The 18,073-nt window shown below is 41.1% G+C and overlaps 1 protein-coding gene across 1 annotated transcript in view; it reads left to right on the top strand.

Moving 5' to 3' along the window:
• Positions 1-18,073, top strand: part of LOC124789146 — an 892,841-nt gene that overhangs the window by 663,452 nt on the left and 211,316 nt on the right. Inside the window, exon 7 of the mRNA XM_047256440.1 lies at positions 6,778-6,852. Within this exon, the coding sequence (XP_047112396.1) occupies positions 6,778-6,852 (75 nt within the window). The remainder of the gene's footprint in view (positions 1-6,777; positions 6,853-18,073) is intronic.

The following is an 18,073-nucleotide window of genomic DNA, read 5'->3' as shown; positions in this document are numbered from 1 at the left end:
GTTCTAAGTTCTAGGGGACTGATGACCATAGATGTTAAGTCCCGTAGTGCTCAGAGCCATTTTTTTGTTGGGACATAACAACGTTTACACATTTTTCCTCCCGGTTAATTTCGTTGTCTGTCTTAATCTGCATGATTACTCTGCAACTCACAATTAAGTGCCTGGCAGAGGGTTTCACCGAAGCATCTTCCAGCTGTTTCTCTACCGTTCCACTCTCGAACAGAGCACGGGAAAAACGAACACTTAAATCTTTCCGTGCGAGTTCTGATTTCTCTTATTATGTTTTGATGATTATTTCTCCCTATGTAGGCGTGCATCAAAAAAATTTTTCACTCTGAGGAGAAAGTTGCTGATTGAAATTTGACGATAAGTGATTGCCACCCCAATTCGCGAATCGGCTGTGCCTCTCTCTCTCATATTTTGCGATAATACAAAACGAGCTGCCCTTCTTTGAACTTTTTCAGAGTCCTCCGTCAGTCCTGTCTGATGTGGATCCCTCGCCACACAGCACTACTTCAGAAGAGGACGGAGAAGCATTATCTGACTAATCTCTTCAGAAGAACTATTGCATTTTCGGAGCGTGCAGTCTTTGGTTTGCTTTTCCCACAACATTATCAATGTGGTCGTTCCAATTGAAGTTTCGTAATTGTAATCGCTAAGTATTTAGCTGGATTCAATGCCTTTAGATTTGTGTGATTTATCGTGTAATCGAAATTAAGCGAATTCCTCTTAATAGTCGCGCGCATGAATTCACACTTTCGTTATTGAAAGTCAGCTGCCACTTCTCGCACCATACAGATATCTTGTCTAAATCATATTGCAGTTGGTTTCGATCATGCGTTGACTTTACAATACAGTAAGCCACAGCATCATCTGCAAACAACGTAAGAGGACTGCTCAGATTGTTCATGTAAATCAGGAATGGCAGAGGGCCTACAACACGAGAAATAAAGCGCTCAGTCGACGAAATTGTTACTGAGTGCAGGGTTTCGTTTAATTTTCGTAATAACATATGGTTGCATAGTTCTCAAACCATTCTTATAAATTAAAAAAAAAAATGCTTTTAACTTCGTGTATGAAATGCGCACGATGAGAAATATATGGAAGTGATTAAACTGCAGAGGACTGCTGTCAGCTCACATCGGTTTTGAGACATTTATGTGACATTGTGTCTGCGAGGGAATAGTATGTCCGCAGAGAAGTGGGCGGCATGGTTCGCGTCGTACGGGGGCGGTCGACCGTAGCCGCGAGCTGTCGATAGCAGACGGCTGTCGCGAGTAGAGCGCTGTTGGTATCGACACTTCGCGCTCCACTCGTGTCGTTGGCGCGACTGCGCTTGCGCAGGACTGCCCGGTGCTCAAGCGCCGAGCACCGTGTGACGTCAGTGTGTATGTCGCGACTCGTCGCATGTTTCAGAAAGAGCGTGACAGCAGGGGAAAGCACTGGAATAGAACTGCTAATATGCTTACTGGCGTACCTCTCCCTTGTTGTCTTCCGTAAGCTCTGTGCAGTTTGCGGCGGCACACCTAAGCTGGCTACGCCAGGTGGCGCCTAGAGAAAGGGATTCTGTTCCATGTAGCCTCGGAAGCACGTACTCGATCCTACTCGAGAGGCGTGAATCAAGTAGTGAATTAGTAAATCTAGATTGATGTCGAGGATATAGGTGAACAGGAAGGAACATGCTACTATCAAAACACTGTGAAGAGTCCAGATTTGACTCAATAATCAATAAACTACCAAAGATTTATTTATATTTAAGAAAACAAATATTTTATACTGAAATCGGATGACATTAAGTTTCGATGGTTAACAGAATCATCAGTTTAACAAAGAAAAAGTTACAAATTGGATAACTTCTGGTACAAGAACAAATCTTTCACTCTGCAGCGGAGTGCGCGCTGGTTTTGAAATTTCCTGCTAGATGAAAACTGTGTCCCGGACCGGGACTCTGTCCAGGCACGACGCATGACACGTCTTCACAGCTGCACTCCCACCAATACCTCTCTCCTCCATTCCGAAATTCACAGGAGCTCTTCTGCATACTTTGCCTGGGACGGGGGTGAAAAAGTCATTCTAGAAACAATCGTTCCTCCTTAATATCCTTTCTTGCCGGAGTGCTGGTCCCGCAAGGTAGGGAGTAGAGCTCCGGTGAAGTAGGAGAGGTAATGGCGGAATTAAAGCTGTGAGGGCATGACGTGAGTCTGTTGTTCACTCAACATGTATATTATATTCATGTTCGTTGGATTCGCAGACTGACAACCTAATTGTTACCTCTAGCCTAAAATAGACGTTAGGTTACTCTACACGTCGCCTGACGCCACAATCAAAGGCATGGGAATGGTGAGTGGGGGTGTCCAGCTTTTTTCGCAAAATTCTTCGTCGCTTTATGAGCTATGGAACTCGGTTACAAAAGTACACAGTTCCTGTTTAAAAGAATAGAGATTCCTTTATATCTCGACAAATAAAAACATTTCGAATATTAGTCATGTAGCAAAGAACTCTAGTTTCGACATCGGCAAGTTTTAGAGTGACATTTACACGATGGTCAGAAATAGCCTGAGAAGCTTTTAAGGGTGTTGCAGGATAGGTTGTACCGAGAAATAAATTTTAAGCGGAAATTTCATACGCTGCGCCGTTTGTGAGTTAAGTGGTGTTGAAGTTAGCCAGTCAGACGGTCGCTTGCGCAAATTCAAGCGGCCCGCCAGAGACGGTGTTCTTCTTTCGGTTTCCTAAACCTGAACAGCAGGGCGATACAAAAACTGGACTTGGGACGGTAGTAAGGATCACAGCCGAGCCAAAGGCTGAGCAGTCTCGTGCGCTGTCATCTACGCTACGAGAACAACTAACACTAAATGTATGTGGCGCGCCACTTGATTTTGTGCCCACAATGGCCTGATTCTGTGCTAATGCTTCAACGCTAATTACCTCTGAAACGTTGCACAGCACAGAATTTGTTTCTTAACAGTACTTCTCAGCACAACTTACACAGCAACAAACTTATCAGACTGTTTCTGACCACCCTGTATACACAGGAATTACGAGTTAGAAAGCATCTGGTGGACATAGGTAATGCTCTCTTTTGAAATTAGCGCCAACAAGAGAAGCGACCGATCACAGTGTTGCTAACAATAGACGGATCACCATCAGTATCATATTGTAAGGTGGCTATAATTTCGCACCTTACAATCACTCATCCACATAATTGCCGTGAACGACAACCACATTAGGTATTATTTGATAGTTACTACATCGTATATGAATATTTAAAGGAGACTGACATTGTCACATACGCCTTGTAAATAATTGTTAACGCTTATTGCATGAAAGGTGATGGAGTGTCTTTATTGTCATACTAGTAGAGGGTGGAACGACAGTGGAATTGAAACGGCAGACGGAACTCAAGCCCTGGGTGGAAGGCCCACACAGGTGTGTTGGTTCTGCTTAAACACAGGAAACATCAAGACGGACGCCGTAGCACCTAAGCGCTGGAGCACAATACAGTCGCGACCGGCCAGTATTGTAGCCTTACCGGAAGGTTTATACTTCGGAAACTACGAAAATCTTGGAGGCAGGTGAGAGGAACGAAGAAGCGGCACCTCGGAAACCACACAGGCTGGGTTATTTCCAAGGATTTTTGCTCAGAAGCGTACCAGTGTACGAGTATAGGCTTTTCCTCGCAAAGTTTCCGCACTGGACGACAAAAGACTAAATTATGGTTGGTCGGCGTTCGCAAGAATGTGTATAGAGGGAGAATATTCCGTGGTTTCGGGAATATGATTCGTTTTTGGATTTACGATGGTGGGGAGCCGAGCCTTGCTGGGACGCCAGCGGTGGAGAGACGAGATCTTCCGTTGTGAGCGCCAGTGTGTGACGGTCACACGATATCAGCTTTTGTTGGTGCAGACGGACTTGCTGTCTTTGCTCTCAGGAGAGTTTATAGTTAGCATAGTTAGGCACTTTACTGTTGCGAACCTATCGATTCTGGACTTCACCTCCGGGTTGGAAGTCGCCTTTGAGTACGCAGCGTTCAGTAATTGAGAGAACTTCCTCTGCCTATACTTACGTTGAGATGTTATCTGAACTCCGTCCTTGTGGCTGGGAGTTCGCATTTCTCGTTTGTAGAACGCAGAGAAGAGAAGACAGTATTAGAGTATATTAGTCAAAGAACCGCCTTCGGTCGTCCTAGTGTTTAAAAGAGTTTATTTGTGGCTGGAGTTCTTCCATCGTCGCAGACGCGTACGAGAACCATCACTTCGACGCACCGGACGCAGGTCATACGTGATATCGCAAATTGCTTCGGCTTATTAGAGCTATAAAAGCTAAAAAACTGTGATCGCGTTAGTTTATTTCCACTTAGGTTCCACACCACCGTAGATCATCTTTGAAAGTAGTGTCTTCTAGTGTTTAGTACGTGGATGATGTCAGTCATTTCGCGTTATTGATGTTAGACCGCGCAGTCATATTAAGGGGCGAGTTGGGCAATTGATCAGTAATTTTACTTAAGAAATGTAAACTTGGCAATTCATTTTACACCCGCTGGGAGTAGCATCTTGGAATATACTCCTATTCCCCGAAACACTACGGAGATATTCTGGTGGATTTTACTCAGGACAGACATATCCTAATTAAAAATTGTGCTTCACCTCCAGGATAGCAACCAGCTACGTTGGGATCAAGAGACGGTGTATTGGCTGTTTCGTAAGCAGGAGCGGTTGATACGCATAAGGAATGGAAAACAATCCCGAAAGCATTGCTAAAATATGTAAACATTTTTTGAGTGTAATCCATATAGCCAAATATTATCGCATTATTTAGTGAAAACCGCAGTCGATATCGACAGGCGTTGCGTATACATTCGAATTTGGAATATAACTTGGACAATAACAACAGGACACAGGGGAGGCTGTGTAAAGCAGTGTTCAGAGTTTCGCGGTGTACGAGGTCTGTTCAAAAAATTCCGGAACTTTGTCCACAAAATTTTTCTACGCTTACCTTTTACTGATTGTGCATTGTCTCCAGCGAAATAATGTCCTCCATAATTGACACACCGCTCCCAACACCTCTTCCACTTCCGAAAGCAGTCGTGGTACGCCTCTTGCTGGATCGCAAGGAACTCCGTCCACGAATTTTTTTCATCTCGTCGATCGTTGCAAATGTTCGTCCTTACAACGGGGTTTTCAAGTTTAGAAATACAAAAGTCAACAGGGACCAGGTCTGGAGAGTAAGGAGGATGAGGCAGCACAGTTATTTCGTTTCTTGTGCAACAGTCACACACCAACAGGGATTAACGTGCGGGTGCGTTATCGTGATGCAAGAGCCACGAATTGTCTCGCCACAGGCCGTTTCCTTCTCACGTTTTCTCGCAACATGTCCCAACAGCACCATCGACTAACAGTTTGTCCCTGTAGCACGAATTCATGATGAACTAATCCTTCAAAGCCGAAGAAAACTATGAGTCTGGCTTTGACATTTGACCTGACCTGACGATCATGTTTTGGTCTTTGAGAACCTTTCCCGACGCATTTTGAAGACTGAACCTTGATCTCAACATCATAACCGCAGACCCACGTCTCATCACCAGTTATAATTGTCTTAAGGAATATCTCGTTGTCATTTGCGCGATCTAAGAGCTCTTCACGGACAGCGAAACGAAGGTCTTTCTGGTCTTTACTCAAGAGGCGTGAGACGAATTTGGCGGCAACACGATGCATTCCAAAATCCCGTGTCAGGATTTCATGATATGATCCAGCTGAAATGTACAGTCCCCTGCAATCTGTCGGACAATCAGTCTTCGATTGGCACGCACAATTTCATTGACGTCGTCATCGGTAGTCGTCGAAGGGCGTCCTGAACAAGCGTCATCTTTAACTTCCGTCCGGCCATTTTCAAAGTGTGTGAACCATTCGTAGCACCAATATGGCTTAAGCACTCATCACCGCAGGATTTCTGCAACATTTGGTGTGTGTCTGTAAAGGTTTACTTGAGTTTCACGCAAAATTTACTGCAGACGCGTTGTTCCTCTAACTCTGCAACCTCGAAATTCGCAAACTGTGCAGTACAACGCTCTACCCAATACAGCACTGAACAACTACTAACAGACATAACAACAGTGAAACTTCCGGCAGTTACACAATAAACACAGGCGTGTGCAGGGATGCCAACCGTATTTCGCTCCAATACACCATCAGCGCGTAATTACGAATGTTACGGAATTTTTTGAACAGACCGCGTATACGTCAATAGGAATTAAAAGTAGAAACAACATACGGCGCGGTGAAGTTCACTCACTTCTCCTTTGCGTATAACAGTTCAGTTGGAGTATTACAATATCATAAAGTTTGGTTATTTTGTGTATTTCCATTAATTTATGACCTGTGGGATAGTATACTTTGAGAACTGTCAGTTAGGTACAACACATTCATTGTACAAAGTGCTGTAAGGGTATAACATTTGGAGTACATCTACGAGACTCCTGTAGGAAATTTTAGATCTACTTTTGTATACCAATAACAACTTCGCCATAGGTTAGTTCCTTTACGAAGTTTATCATTAGCTACCTTTCATTGGAAAAAAAACAGGTTTAAACATGCACAGTTTTGTAAACCAGTTGAAACGCTCCACGCCTCAGCAAGATGTCGACATCTCGGTCTATGGAGAATGAGAATAATTAACAGAGTAGTGTGTGTAGTCTTCATCGGAAAAAGAATCTGTGTATTTTATTTATAAGTGTGGTACCATATGCGCTCATTAAAAGTTACCTTTATGTTTCTGTTACAGCGTTGCTGTACCAAAGGATTCCCTCGATTCACTCGTTTGCCTACTTTTCTCGCCAAATGTAATCCAAGTCACTCGGTAAGTTTCGAGTAGTACGTAATTATTTATTTCTTTTTTCTGTGAAAAAGTAAAAAGAAATTCATTTTTATGGTGACTTATTACATTCACTTATCTTGAGAAACAGAGCGATCGCGTTTTTCAGTATTACTATCGTGAGAAACGCTTAAAATAAACAGAAATCTTCGGCAGACCGTCTCTCTTAGATGACACGCCGCTGTTACTGCAAACATTCATTTAGTACGGTACAAAAGATTTCCCGTTACGAACACAACCTGTGGTCATATTGCTATGTCTTTCGCCCCTAAGCTTAAAAATTATATTCATAATCGCAGTTATCTGCAAGTACAAATTGCACAGCTACTTAACTTTAGATTTCTTAGCATAGTTGTTTGATGAAAGTCTTACAATTCTCGACTCTTTCCTTAGCTTTTTCACACAGTCGTTTCGTAATATCCTTACAAGCACTTGGCTGCCAGCGATCTAACGTGTGATGGAGTCTCTGTGGTATCATCCTTGTCTCAGCGCTACCAACATTTAGAAAAAAAAAAGTGCGTACGCTGGAGTCACAGACATACGTGCTTTCCGCATCTCGTACTTTCTCTGGGCAACCTGAGCGAAACTAGTTAACGCCCTTCTCTTACACTAAAGAGCCTAATATTAAAAATTTACGTTACGTATTATAATCTGTAGCTCATAAAATTCTAATATCATTGTGGTACATAAATAAATAGGATTCTTTTGAAAACTATGATTATTTTTAAAATGATGTCATGTGCTTGAGAAATAAATTAGCTATTTTTCACTAAATGCGAAGATGGTTTGGAATAAATTTAAATCATGTGATTGAATTTAAAAATCTTAAGGTTAATTACCTCGTCAAGCTTTTTTTAAAAAAATACACATGCCTCCATTCCTTTTAAGACTGCAGGCATAACATAAAAATGGACAATAATAGTTTTATATAGACAGGTTAATGAAATAATTAAGAATTCCTTTTGGTTGATTATAGCCTTACTATTTGACGGTGTTTCGGATCTTTTGTACCGTCGCGTTCGAATTTCAGTAATAAATATGCTTATAACAGTTCCTTTAAAAATATGGAATCTGCTAGAGCGGAGTTGCAATTTTGGAGTGCGTTAAGTCTCATTACACTTCGAAGCCTGTTTGTTATCTCAATTTGGACGATTCGGAGTTCCACAGATAACTACCTTTATCAGAAACACTTGCTCAAGAATAATGATATCAGTACGTCAAATGTGTAATTGCATTCATTATTTCTCAGGCAAGTATGCTTGTACTGTTTTATACTATTTTATTTAGTAACTTGGGGGATGTATCTGAAGCATTCATATTCCAGAGCACAAGATTATAACTGTGTCGCTGATGAAAATAAAATTAAGGTGAATAGAGGACCAAGAAAGTTGTTTGTCGGATCGCAAGATCTATGAAAACACCTACAGGAATGTGGAAATGTGACACCAAATAACATACAACACCAATACAGATTTTGTCGTTGATGTTATAAGATATGGAAAAGTCTGGAAGTGTCGTTTACTCAAAAATAGATTTTTGGGTGGCTGATAATGACTGCAGCAAAATGTCACACGCCCCGCAGTTTGGTAACAATACCAGTTCTGTTATCAGATTTACGTTCTGCTTTAGTAGTATCGCATCTACACATTTGTCTAAAAAGAGAAAAGATGGAGAAGCGACACCATTCAGTGCGGAATGGGAATTTATTAGCTTTTCTTAACGTTTGTAGCCATTCAAACAGCTTAACGATTCCATAGCACTATTATGAGTGGGGAAAAATACTCCTTTAGACATCATTACAACGTCAGCCACAAAGACAATATGATTCAGTTGTATTCTGACGTGGGTGATTGCTGACTGAGCCGAAAGCTGCCCTTAAGAGGAGAGGGGAAACAAGAACTGAGTTAAAATCTTTTATGGTCGGCACCAGCAGTTACTTGAATTCATTAAGTCTCTCGATGTAAGTGGAGAATCAGTCGGTAACAGATATAGCAGACAATACTAACGCTGTCAAACAAAAATTAAATATGTGGATAAAGCAGCTTCAAGTTCATGACTTGGAGCGTGTCCCAGAACTCAAGGTAGTCATATGTGGATTAGGCATGACCGACTACGTTTCAGTAGTTAAAACATTTCACCATTGGTTCTCAAAGAGATTCCAAGACCTTGCATTTCTGAAGACTGATTTCGATTTATCTGTGAGACTCTTCTCGGTTTTGGCTGCTGATCTAACTCATTACTTCGATCTTGAGCTGACAGAGGTACAGTATAGCACCCAGCTCAACGGCCTGTTTTTCCAATCCAAGAATTTACAAGATTCTTATAAAATGTTACACCAAGACCAAAAGCTACGACTGCACAGAGAAACTGCTAAAGCTATTTCAGTGTTTGGTTCAACACTGTGTGCGAACGTATTTTTCTGTTATGAGATTTTCACTCTGCAGCGGAGTCTGTGGCTAAGCAGTGTCTCCGCAGTATCCTTTCTTTCAGGAGTGCTAGTTCTGCAAGGTTCGCAGAAGAGCTTCTGTGAAGTTTTGAAGCTAGGAGATGAGGTACTGACAGAATTGAAGCTGTGAGGACGAGTCGTGAGTCGTGCTTGGGTAGCTCAGATGGTAGACCACTTGCCTGCGAAAGGCAAAGATTCCGAGTTCGAGTCTCAGCCCAACACACATTTTAATCTGCCAGGAAGTTTCATATTTTTCTGTTATGAAACTGACAAAGTCCCGGCAACTTTCGGATTTAACTATTTAAGATTGTGTAACTGCATATGTTTCACTCCATCAGTTTCCGGTACATTACATATTCCAAAATATTAATGTGTGTGAATTTAAAAACATCACAATTTAATGTTAAATGTCAATATGCCAATGTGTCAAGCGATTTGCTCAATAATCAGTGTGTGTAGCTCTGGTCATCGTGTTAACACTGTCAAGGTGCTTAATTAATTAACTGCTTTTGCAGATAAAAGTTAAAAAAATACTAGTGATAAAATCTTGCTTGTAAAAGTGTGCTGCAATATTCACCTCTTAGGTTGTGTCCTACTTTAGAGAGAGAATCGAAAATTTACAAAGGACGGAATCTTCGTGAACAAATTCAAAATTTATGTCATCAACTATGAGCATCACCAAAGAAATTCTTCGAATGTACGCAGATGAGCAAAAATACACTCGACTGCCTAATCAGTGAATTAAAGGCGAGTATTTCTCATGTGACCACTAACTTTCAGCAGCCAGTAAGTGTGGACAAATGACTGACTAACGTAAGGATGGAAAAATGATTGATTTTTCCCTGGGAGGTGTCAGTGGAGGAGGAAGGACGTCCTGTTTGCGTCCCGTTCACGCAGTCTTGAGCGTGCATAGTTCGTTTTCTTTTTCGCCGCAGCTAGTATTCGAGTCAGTTGACATTGAGTCGCTGTGGCTCACTCTCACACATCTTTGCTTCTGGACCTTATTTTTAAATGTTGTTGCATGTTATGTAAACTGACTCTTTCCTCGCCATTTCGATAAAAAATATTTCAAATGATATATGGAACATAGATCGAAGTAAATAACTGTGACACGGTTAAAATGCTGTTACATGTTTTAAATAGCATTTACATCGAAGTGAGCCATACTAGGGCTGCTGGTTACACACATTGTGCTCCTCAGCCAACAATGGAAACATGCAGCGGACAGCCTACTTCACCAGCTGCCGAACTTGCGATAAAGGCAGTGGTCGTCAAACTGCGGCCCTAATCAAGTATTCGTGTGGCCCGCGATTCTCAGCCGTATTTTATAACAATATGCATCTGACAACTAACAGCTGAATCCAAAACGTCAACTAACGCTAAGAGCTGTAGTTTTCCTGCTTAGTAACAAAAAAAAAAAAAAAAAAAAAAAAAAAAAATCTTCCAGTACCGAAAACTCACGTGTGCGAGCGTCTCGTAGCGATCAGCTGCTACGGTATGAATTTTGAGACGGAAGTAATATGGATTTGTGAATGCACGATACAGAGACGGACATCATCATATGTGGTACTTACTTGCAGCAAGGAACACTACATTATAGATCTTTTAACACAGTGCAATGAGTAGAGGAAAACTGACATTCAAATCATATGACATAGCGTCTCATATTGAATAATGCTTTGAAACGTACGTACAGTTTCTTTTATTAACCAATTAACCATCCGTTCACACGGACAACACAAGACTTAGGCAAAGCTGTGCTTCGACTTTGCGGTCACTGATGGTGCAACAATCTGAAATGAAGAACAGCTGACACGAAGTGATCTGAATGGTAGCGATTTTTAACGATCACTACACGGGGGACAGCTGCCAACTTATCGCGCCCTTACCACAACTAGTCTACTGGACGCTTGCAACATACTAATTTGTGTAGTTTACCAATTAATAAGAAGATTGGTACATATGCGGCCCGCGGTGTCGTCCCTCAATGTTAGTAGTACTGGCTCTTGAGCAAAGAGCTTTGACGACCACTGGATAAAGGTTCTTGAGGCAATAAATTACCAACAGCCGTATGTATTGTAGAAATTTATTTTATTTTATAAACTTCTATGTGCTACCAGTTTCGGCATTATATTGATGCCATTTTCACGCCCCACTTGTGATAGTCGTAAAATCGCTATACACGTAAGGAGCCATATAACTCCTTCCGTGTATAGCGATTTTACGATTATGACGAGTGGGGCCTGAAGATCGCTTCAATATAATGTCGAAACTGGTAGCACATTGTTGTTGTTGTGGTCTTCCGTCCTGAGACTGGTTTGATGCAGCTCTCCATGCTACTCTATCCTGTGCAAGCCGCTTCATCTCCCTTTAACAACTGCAACCTACATCCTTCTGAATCTGCTTAGTGTATTCATCTCTTGGTCTCCCTCTACGATTTTTACCCTCCACGCTGCCCTCCAATACTAAATTGGTGATCCCTTGATGCCTCAGAACATGTCCTACCAACCGATCCCTTCTTCTAGTCAAGTTGTGCCACAAACTCCTCTTCTCCCCAATTCTATTCAATACCTCCTCATTAGTTATGTGATCTACCCATCTAATCTTAAGCATTCTTCTGTAGCACCACATTTCAAATGTCTCTATTCTCTTCTTGTCCAAACTATTTATCGTCCATGTTTCACTTCTATACATGGCTACACTCCATACAAATACTTTCAGAAACGACTTCCTGACATTTAAATCTATACTCGATGTTAACAAATTTCTCCTCTTCAGAAACGCTTTCCTTCCCATTGCCAGTCTACATTTTATATCCTCTCTACTTCGACCATCATCAGTTATTTTGCTCCCCAAATAGCAAAACTCCTTTACTACTTTAAGTGTCTCATTTCCTAATCTAATTCCCTCAGCATCACCCGACTTCGACTACATTCCATTATCCTCGTTTTACTTTTGTTGATGTTAATCTTATATCCTCCTTTCAAGACACTATCCATTCCGATCAACTGCTCTTCCAAGTCCTTTGCTGTCTCTGACAGGTAGCACATAGAAGTTCATAAAATAAAATAAATTTCTACAGTACATACGGCTGTTGGTAAATTATTGCGTCAAGAAGTTCATGCCAGCCATCGTCCCAGGATCCATAATGGATCAACGAAGACTGGCTAAATGGGTCCTCACACCACAACAACCCATTTGTCTACTATCAGCAGCAGTGTCTTCAAGCAACTTTCCATCTTCTTCACTGCGAAGTGAAGGTAGTTCTTATAAGTGAAATTAAAGGAAAAAACCATTTTCGTGGGAAATAAGTAGCACTAAACGTGTGATATGAGAGTGTGTATGGGAGTACACACGTGGGACGTGATGGGATGACAATTTGTGAATGTATGCAGTAAACGATTATATCAAATGTGAAATGGCTTTGAGTTATATCGGAGCCAAAGAAAGAAGGCGCTGGCAGCACTACAGTGATGCTGATTGATCATATCTTCGAATGCATTAACTCGCTGTGTATATAGCTTCAATAAATTTGTTTTTATGGCTTTAGTTAAATCAGATACGTGCAGCGCAGTGTTAGCTCTCATACAGACTCGGTCCCCAGATGTCGTCAGGAACAAACTACCGCGTGTAGCAGAGTGCCGGACACGCCGCATGCTAAGCACGTGTAAGACAGCGGGGTGGCTAGACGGCTGCCACCGGCCACCTGCAGAGCATACAAGCCGTGCACTTGCACCTACACACTCTATTCTGCTGTGTGATGCCAACTGCATACCTGTTCCTTATAGTACACTCTTCGCTCCGCTACTGCAGATGTTTAAGCGGTGTTTACGGAGTGGCTTGATATAATGAACACGACATCTCCAACGGCTCGGCATCCAGTTACACAGAAATCACTCCTTGGATATACAGTGTGTTTGAAAAAGAACTCCCTAGTTTTAATGTGTCATAAAATCTGTACAAAGTGACGTACTCTACTCTAGTTTGTGGTGTCTGATACATCAACTCTCCAAGTTTGATGTCCTGCAGTTGGCAGGTCTGTTTGACCTAGAGACGACACCAGTGCTGTTTTTTTTTTCTCCTCCGTTCCCTCTGTTCTGTCCTGGCGAGATTGCAGTGCAGTGCAGACCAACTCAGCAACAATGTGTACTCCGCAACAGAGAGCGCAGTTTATTGTTTGGCTTGTGAAAACTGAGTCAGTTATAACAGTGCAACGTAATTTTAGACGTCAGTATGATGGTGAACCATCTACAGCAAAAACTATCCGTCATTGGCTAAAGTCTTTATATGCAGCCGGTAGTGTTTTAAAACAAAATCACCAGGTAGACCGAGAACTTCTGAAGATGTTGTTGAACAGATCACTGTTTGTGTGTTCAGAGCCCGTAGAACTCATTGGCCGGTCGTAGTCTTCAATTAGGAGTTCCTAAAAGTACAGTGTATGATGATGTGTGTAAAAGACTTCAGTTGCCTGCCTAGCAAATGCAACTGCTACATAGGCAACCGCGAAGCCCAGACTTAACCCCACTGGACTCTTTCTTTTGGCACCACATAAAAAATGTTGTGTACAGTGACAAGGTCAGAGACATCAACCATTTACAGGAAAAAATCGCCGCCACGGTTGGGACAGTTACATCTGAAATGTTGGTGAATACGTCGCGAGAAGTGGAATATCGTCTCGATGTGTCGAGGGTAACAAATGGATCACACGTTGAAGTCTACTAACGTTAAACAGAACTTACAGGAATTCATTTTCATGATATGTACTCATTGATGTAACTTTTCATTAATTTCCCCATTAAATTTATACTTAAAACTAGGGAGTTCTTTTTTAAACACCCTGTATTATCACGTACTCCTTTGAAAAAGTGCACTGGCAGTTGTTGAAAGCTCACTGTATGATTATTTCATTAATTTCCCCATTAAATTTATACTTAAAACTAGGGAGTTCTTTTTCAAACACCCTGAATTATCACGTACTCCTTTGAAAAAGTGCACTGGCAGTTGTTGAAAGCTCACTGTGTGTTATCTCCTCATCTTATCCTCTAGCATGTGCTTTGTATTATCCTTACACAAATGTTTAAGCCATCACATGTTCCGCCTACATAATAACGTGTGGGCTAGGAGATATGAACAACAAAAACCAATAAATGAAGAAAAATGGCGAAGTGCAAATAGAACTCGTGGACTGAGGATTCCGTACAAACTTAAGTATGTAAATAGTTCATCCATCACTGGATTCGAAACTCTCGACGATTTGTGACTGTTATCGACATCGATACAAGCAAGATATAAGTCCCGGGAATTCTAAGACCATATCAAAGTCAGTACAGTAGTTCCTCAGACTAGCCTGGACATACAGAAATAAGAGAGCAGGGGACTTCAGTTTATATACGTACAGAGAGGAGATTTAATAAACCATTGTTTATTTACGTACTAAAACATGGTTACAGCTTACATTTTATACTTGCATGCAGTAATATTTTTTGTTATGCTTTTGACGAATAATTAATGTTCTAGTACTAAAAAGATATTTTTAATGTTATATAACTGCAGTTTAACAATGTTCGGAATTTTTTTCCTTTACTTGTACTGTGAAGCCTCAGTTCTTGCCAAATTTCATTATTGTAGGTGAGCGGGAAGTACCCTATTAGCTTTGTTGAGTTAGTTTACGAGTATCAAAATTTCTGAGATAAATGGTCATATCTTTTGATTGCATTGACTTAGGAGCTTCCATTTTTTTCACACCGCGAAGGCGCCATAGACCTCAGTATGTGACAAATTTCAACTTGTTATGTCTGGCCTTTCCTGAGAAAAAGGGCTCTGAACAGTCGTACAAAGAGGCAGAAGGACAGTAAAGGGATCCGATAAGGGTTCCATTTTTACGGATTGAACTAAAAAACCCTGATATTATAAATAGTTAACTACTACATTGATGTAGAATTTGAGAATGATGTCTTGATTGTGGTGGACATGTTCCATAGCCAGCCGCAATAGAGTCCTTCATACGGCCTTATTTGAAGTCTTTGTTTCTAAAACTCCCAGTCGATAGTTGCACGGACATAGTCGCTGATAATCCTTCTTGTTGTATACTAGAATATGTATAATGATTTGCTAAGCGTCACTGAAAATTGTATAGGGGTCAAGGCCGTCACTAATTTTAGCCATTATCTTAACAGTAACAAAACAAATAACTTAGCGCTGCTGTAAGAAATGGATACTTCTTTTGCCTAAGATTATACAGTAGCGTGTTTCCTTTTAAACTATACCTTGACTCCTTCTACCTCCCTGAAGAGTTACGTTCTATGGAACATCCCAAATGAATGAATTACTCAGTTTGTTTCATTAGGCTTCGACCACGATTCACGTGCCCGGATACATTACGTGTTGAGCAATACATCCATGCCTACGCCTAAGTTCAGAAGCCACAGAAAGGTTTGTGGAGGAGGCTATGTCGTGTCACATCTATGTTACGAAGGAACGTACCGCAGTTGTTACAATACAGGTCTCACCTTTTTGAGCAACGGGATTTAGATCCTGGCCATTTTATTTTGAAGTCACGGCAAATTACGGAACAATTAGTTTAAAAAAATATACACACGACCATATTCCTTCCTCATCCTTGTTGAGTCCGAGCTGGTGCTCGGCCTCTAATGACCTCATCATCGATGGAACGTTTCGTTCGATTTTACGTTTATGTCGTTGTCGTCGCGATCACCTTTACCTATCTAACGAACGATTCCATTACGACTCTTGTAAACAACTGAACGGTTATCGAGATTCGCAGCAACTTCCTCGTGATTTAAGCAAATTTCTGAACGTGTTCAGAAATATTTTCAGTAGTTGGCGCCGCATAGTTTGTAGATATTTGTCGACAATTACGTTGAATTGCCGCCAGCTGCTGCGAAAATCTTAATTATAGCTGCTAGTGTTGAGTTAATACTATTCATGATCAGGCACATGAAAAATTGTAGAAATACCTCTTGTAGCGGATGATTATCAGTATCAGTCAAAACTGGTAGCAATAATAAAGCTTTTCATAGCGATTTACGAAGTGCAACATGATTTTTGTACTTCAGTTTGCTCGTAATTTAAAACGCTGTCGTAGATTGAAAGTCATCAAAGCTCCGTAGTGCGTGCGGTTTTCTGTTTAAGCTGGCAACCGTTGCTGATTTGAGATGCTGAGGCGCCTGGCAGTATCCCAGAGAACTCTCGCTTTCCATCCTGAAAGTGAGCTGTTCCAGCAGAAGTCTGCGTGTGTAAACAGCGACCGCTGGTGAAAGGGAACCACAAACCACATTTGCGTCAGACCCATAATCTCCTGTTCCAGACATTTCTCGTAATCTTTGACGTGGTGGACTCAGAAACGCTTCGGTTATTGCAACACTATTTCTAACTTCAAAAAAGTTCCTTACACTTTTATTGAGGCTTTCAGCTAACATGACCTGCTCCCTAGTTACCTACAGCAAATCATGCCTTAAATGACATTGTAACGATAGTGCGTTTAGAAATTAATGATCTTTTTCAGCTTTATAAAATAATAGTAATGAAAACCGGGGAAATAACTAAAAAGATTAAAAATTAACGTAGAGTACAATACGATCACCTCCTACAAATCGTGCCTCAAATATAACGTATGCGCGAGTACAAGCCTTGCCGAGTTCTCCAATTTATTCTTTACGTAAACTTCACCATCCGTTGGTACTGCGCCGGCATGGGTAGTACTCGCGGCGCAGCAACGTTGCTAACCGTATGGGATTTTTATTTCCTAGATGGAATCCAATGGTTTTGTGGGAATCGTTAGAACTCGAGTCTTCGCGTCCCGTGTCTGCAGGACCTTGACGGGCCGATTCCGCCGATAAGGAATCGATCTCGTAGCTCCTACCGATGGATTGCTCTTCGACCCGAGCCACGTTAAAGATTTATATGCAATGCCCCTTTGGCTCGTATAGGAACCGTGTTCTCCGAGACATTTTCAGGCTCTCTTTCTGATGCGACGTTTTGAGATTCAAACTGGAGCACGTAGAGATTAAGGACAGTGATCCTAAACATGTGTAAAGAGAAGTATGTATAATTCATTCGTTTCAGTAATATATATGTAATTTAAATAATGAAACACATTTTTCCATGCTTACCACGACATTTTTCGAGAATTTATTGCCATGCTGGAGTGCAAATATTTACGTAAGTATTTTGTATGATGTTTGAGTTGTTCTGCCTCTCTTCCTCTGTAGTTGTATTTCTGAGGTTACAGTGCAATCGGAAAGTAGGAAAAACTAAATCTGGAGGTATTCACTTGTTAATATTAGAAAATTGTATTTTTGTCTAACTACTTCCAGGTACTCTGCCCCCCCCCCTCCCCCACGCATACACAAGCGCGCACCCACAATCCATCACTCAAACGGATTCTTTGTGAAAACAAAATATGGTACAAAGATAATATGACACTACGATCTGGTTACTGTCGGAGATGTTATGTTTTCTCTGGCTTCGATTATTTACAAAAAAATTTTCACTTGTAGCTTTTATATTCCTATCACTGACTTTTAAATGATCAACTACGCTTTATATTCTAGTTTATACTATTTTGATGCAAATACTGAGCGGAGTATATGAAGGACCGAACATATTTTTGGAATTTGCTATTGTTATTATATACAGTAGAAAAAATTGAGGAAATTAACTGATTCACTACCTATTTTGTCACTGAGAATTTTTTCCCCTTGCTTTTTGTAGTATACGGCGATTTCCAGTTCCTCCATT

The sequence above is a fragment of the Schistocerca piceifrons genome, chromosome 3 (assembly GCF_021461385.2).
Source record: "Schistocerca piceifrons isolate TAMUIC-IGC-003096 chromosome 3, iqSchPice1.1, whole genome shotgun sequence".
Classification (NCBI taxonomy): domain Eukaryota; kingdom Metazoa; phylum Arthropoda; class Insecta; order Orthoptera; family Acrididae; genus Schistocerca; species Schistocerca piceifrons.
This window is presented reverse-complemented; position numbering and strand designations above follow the sequence as displayed.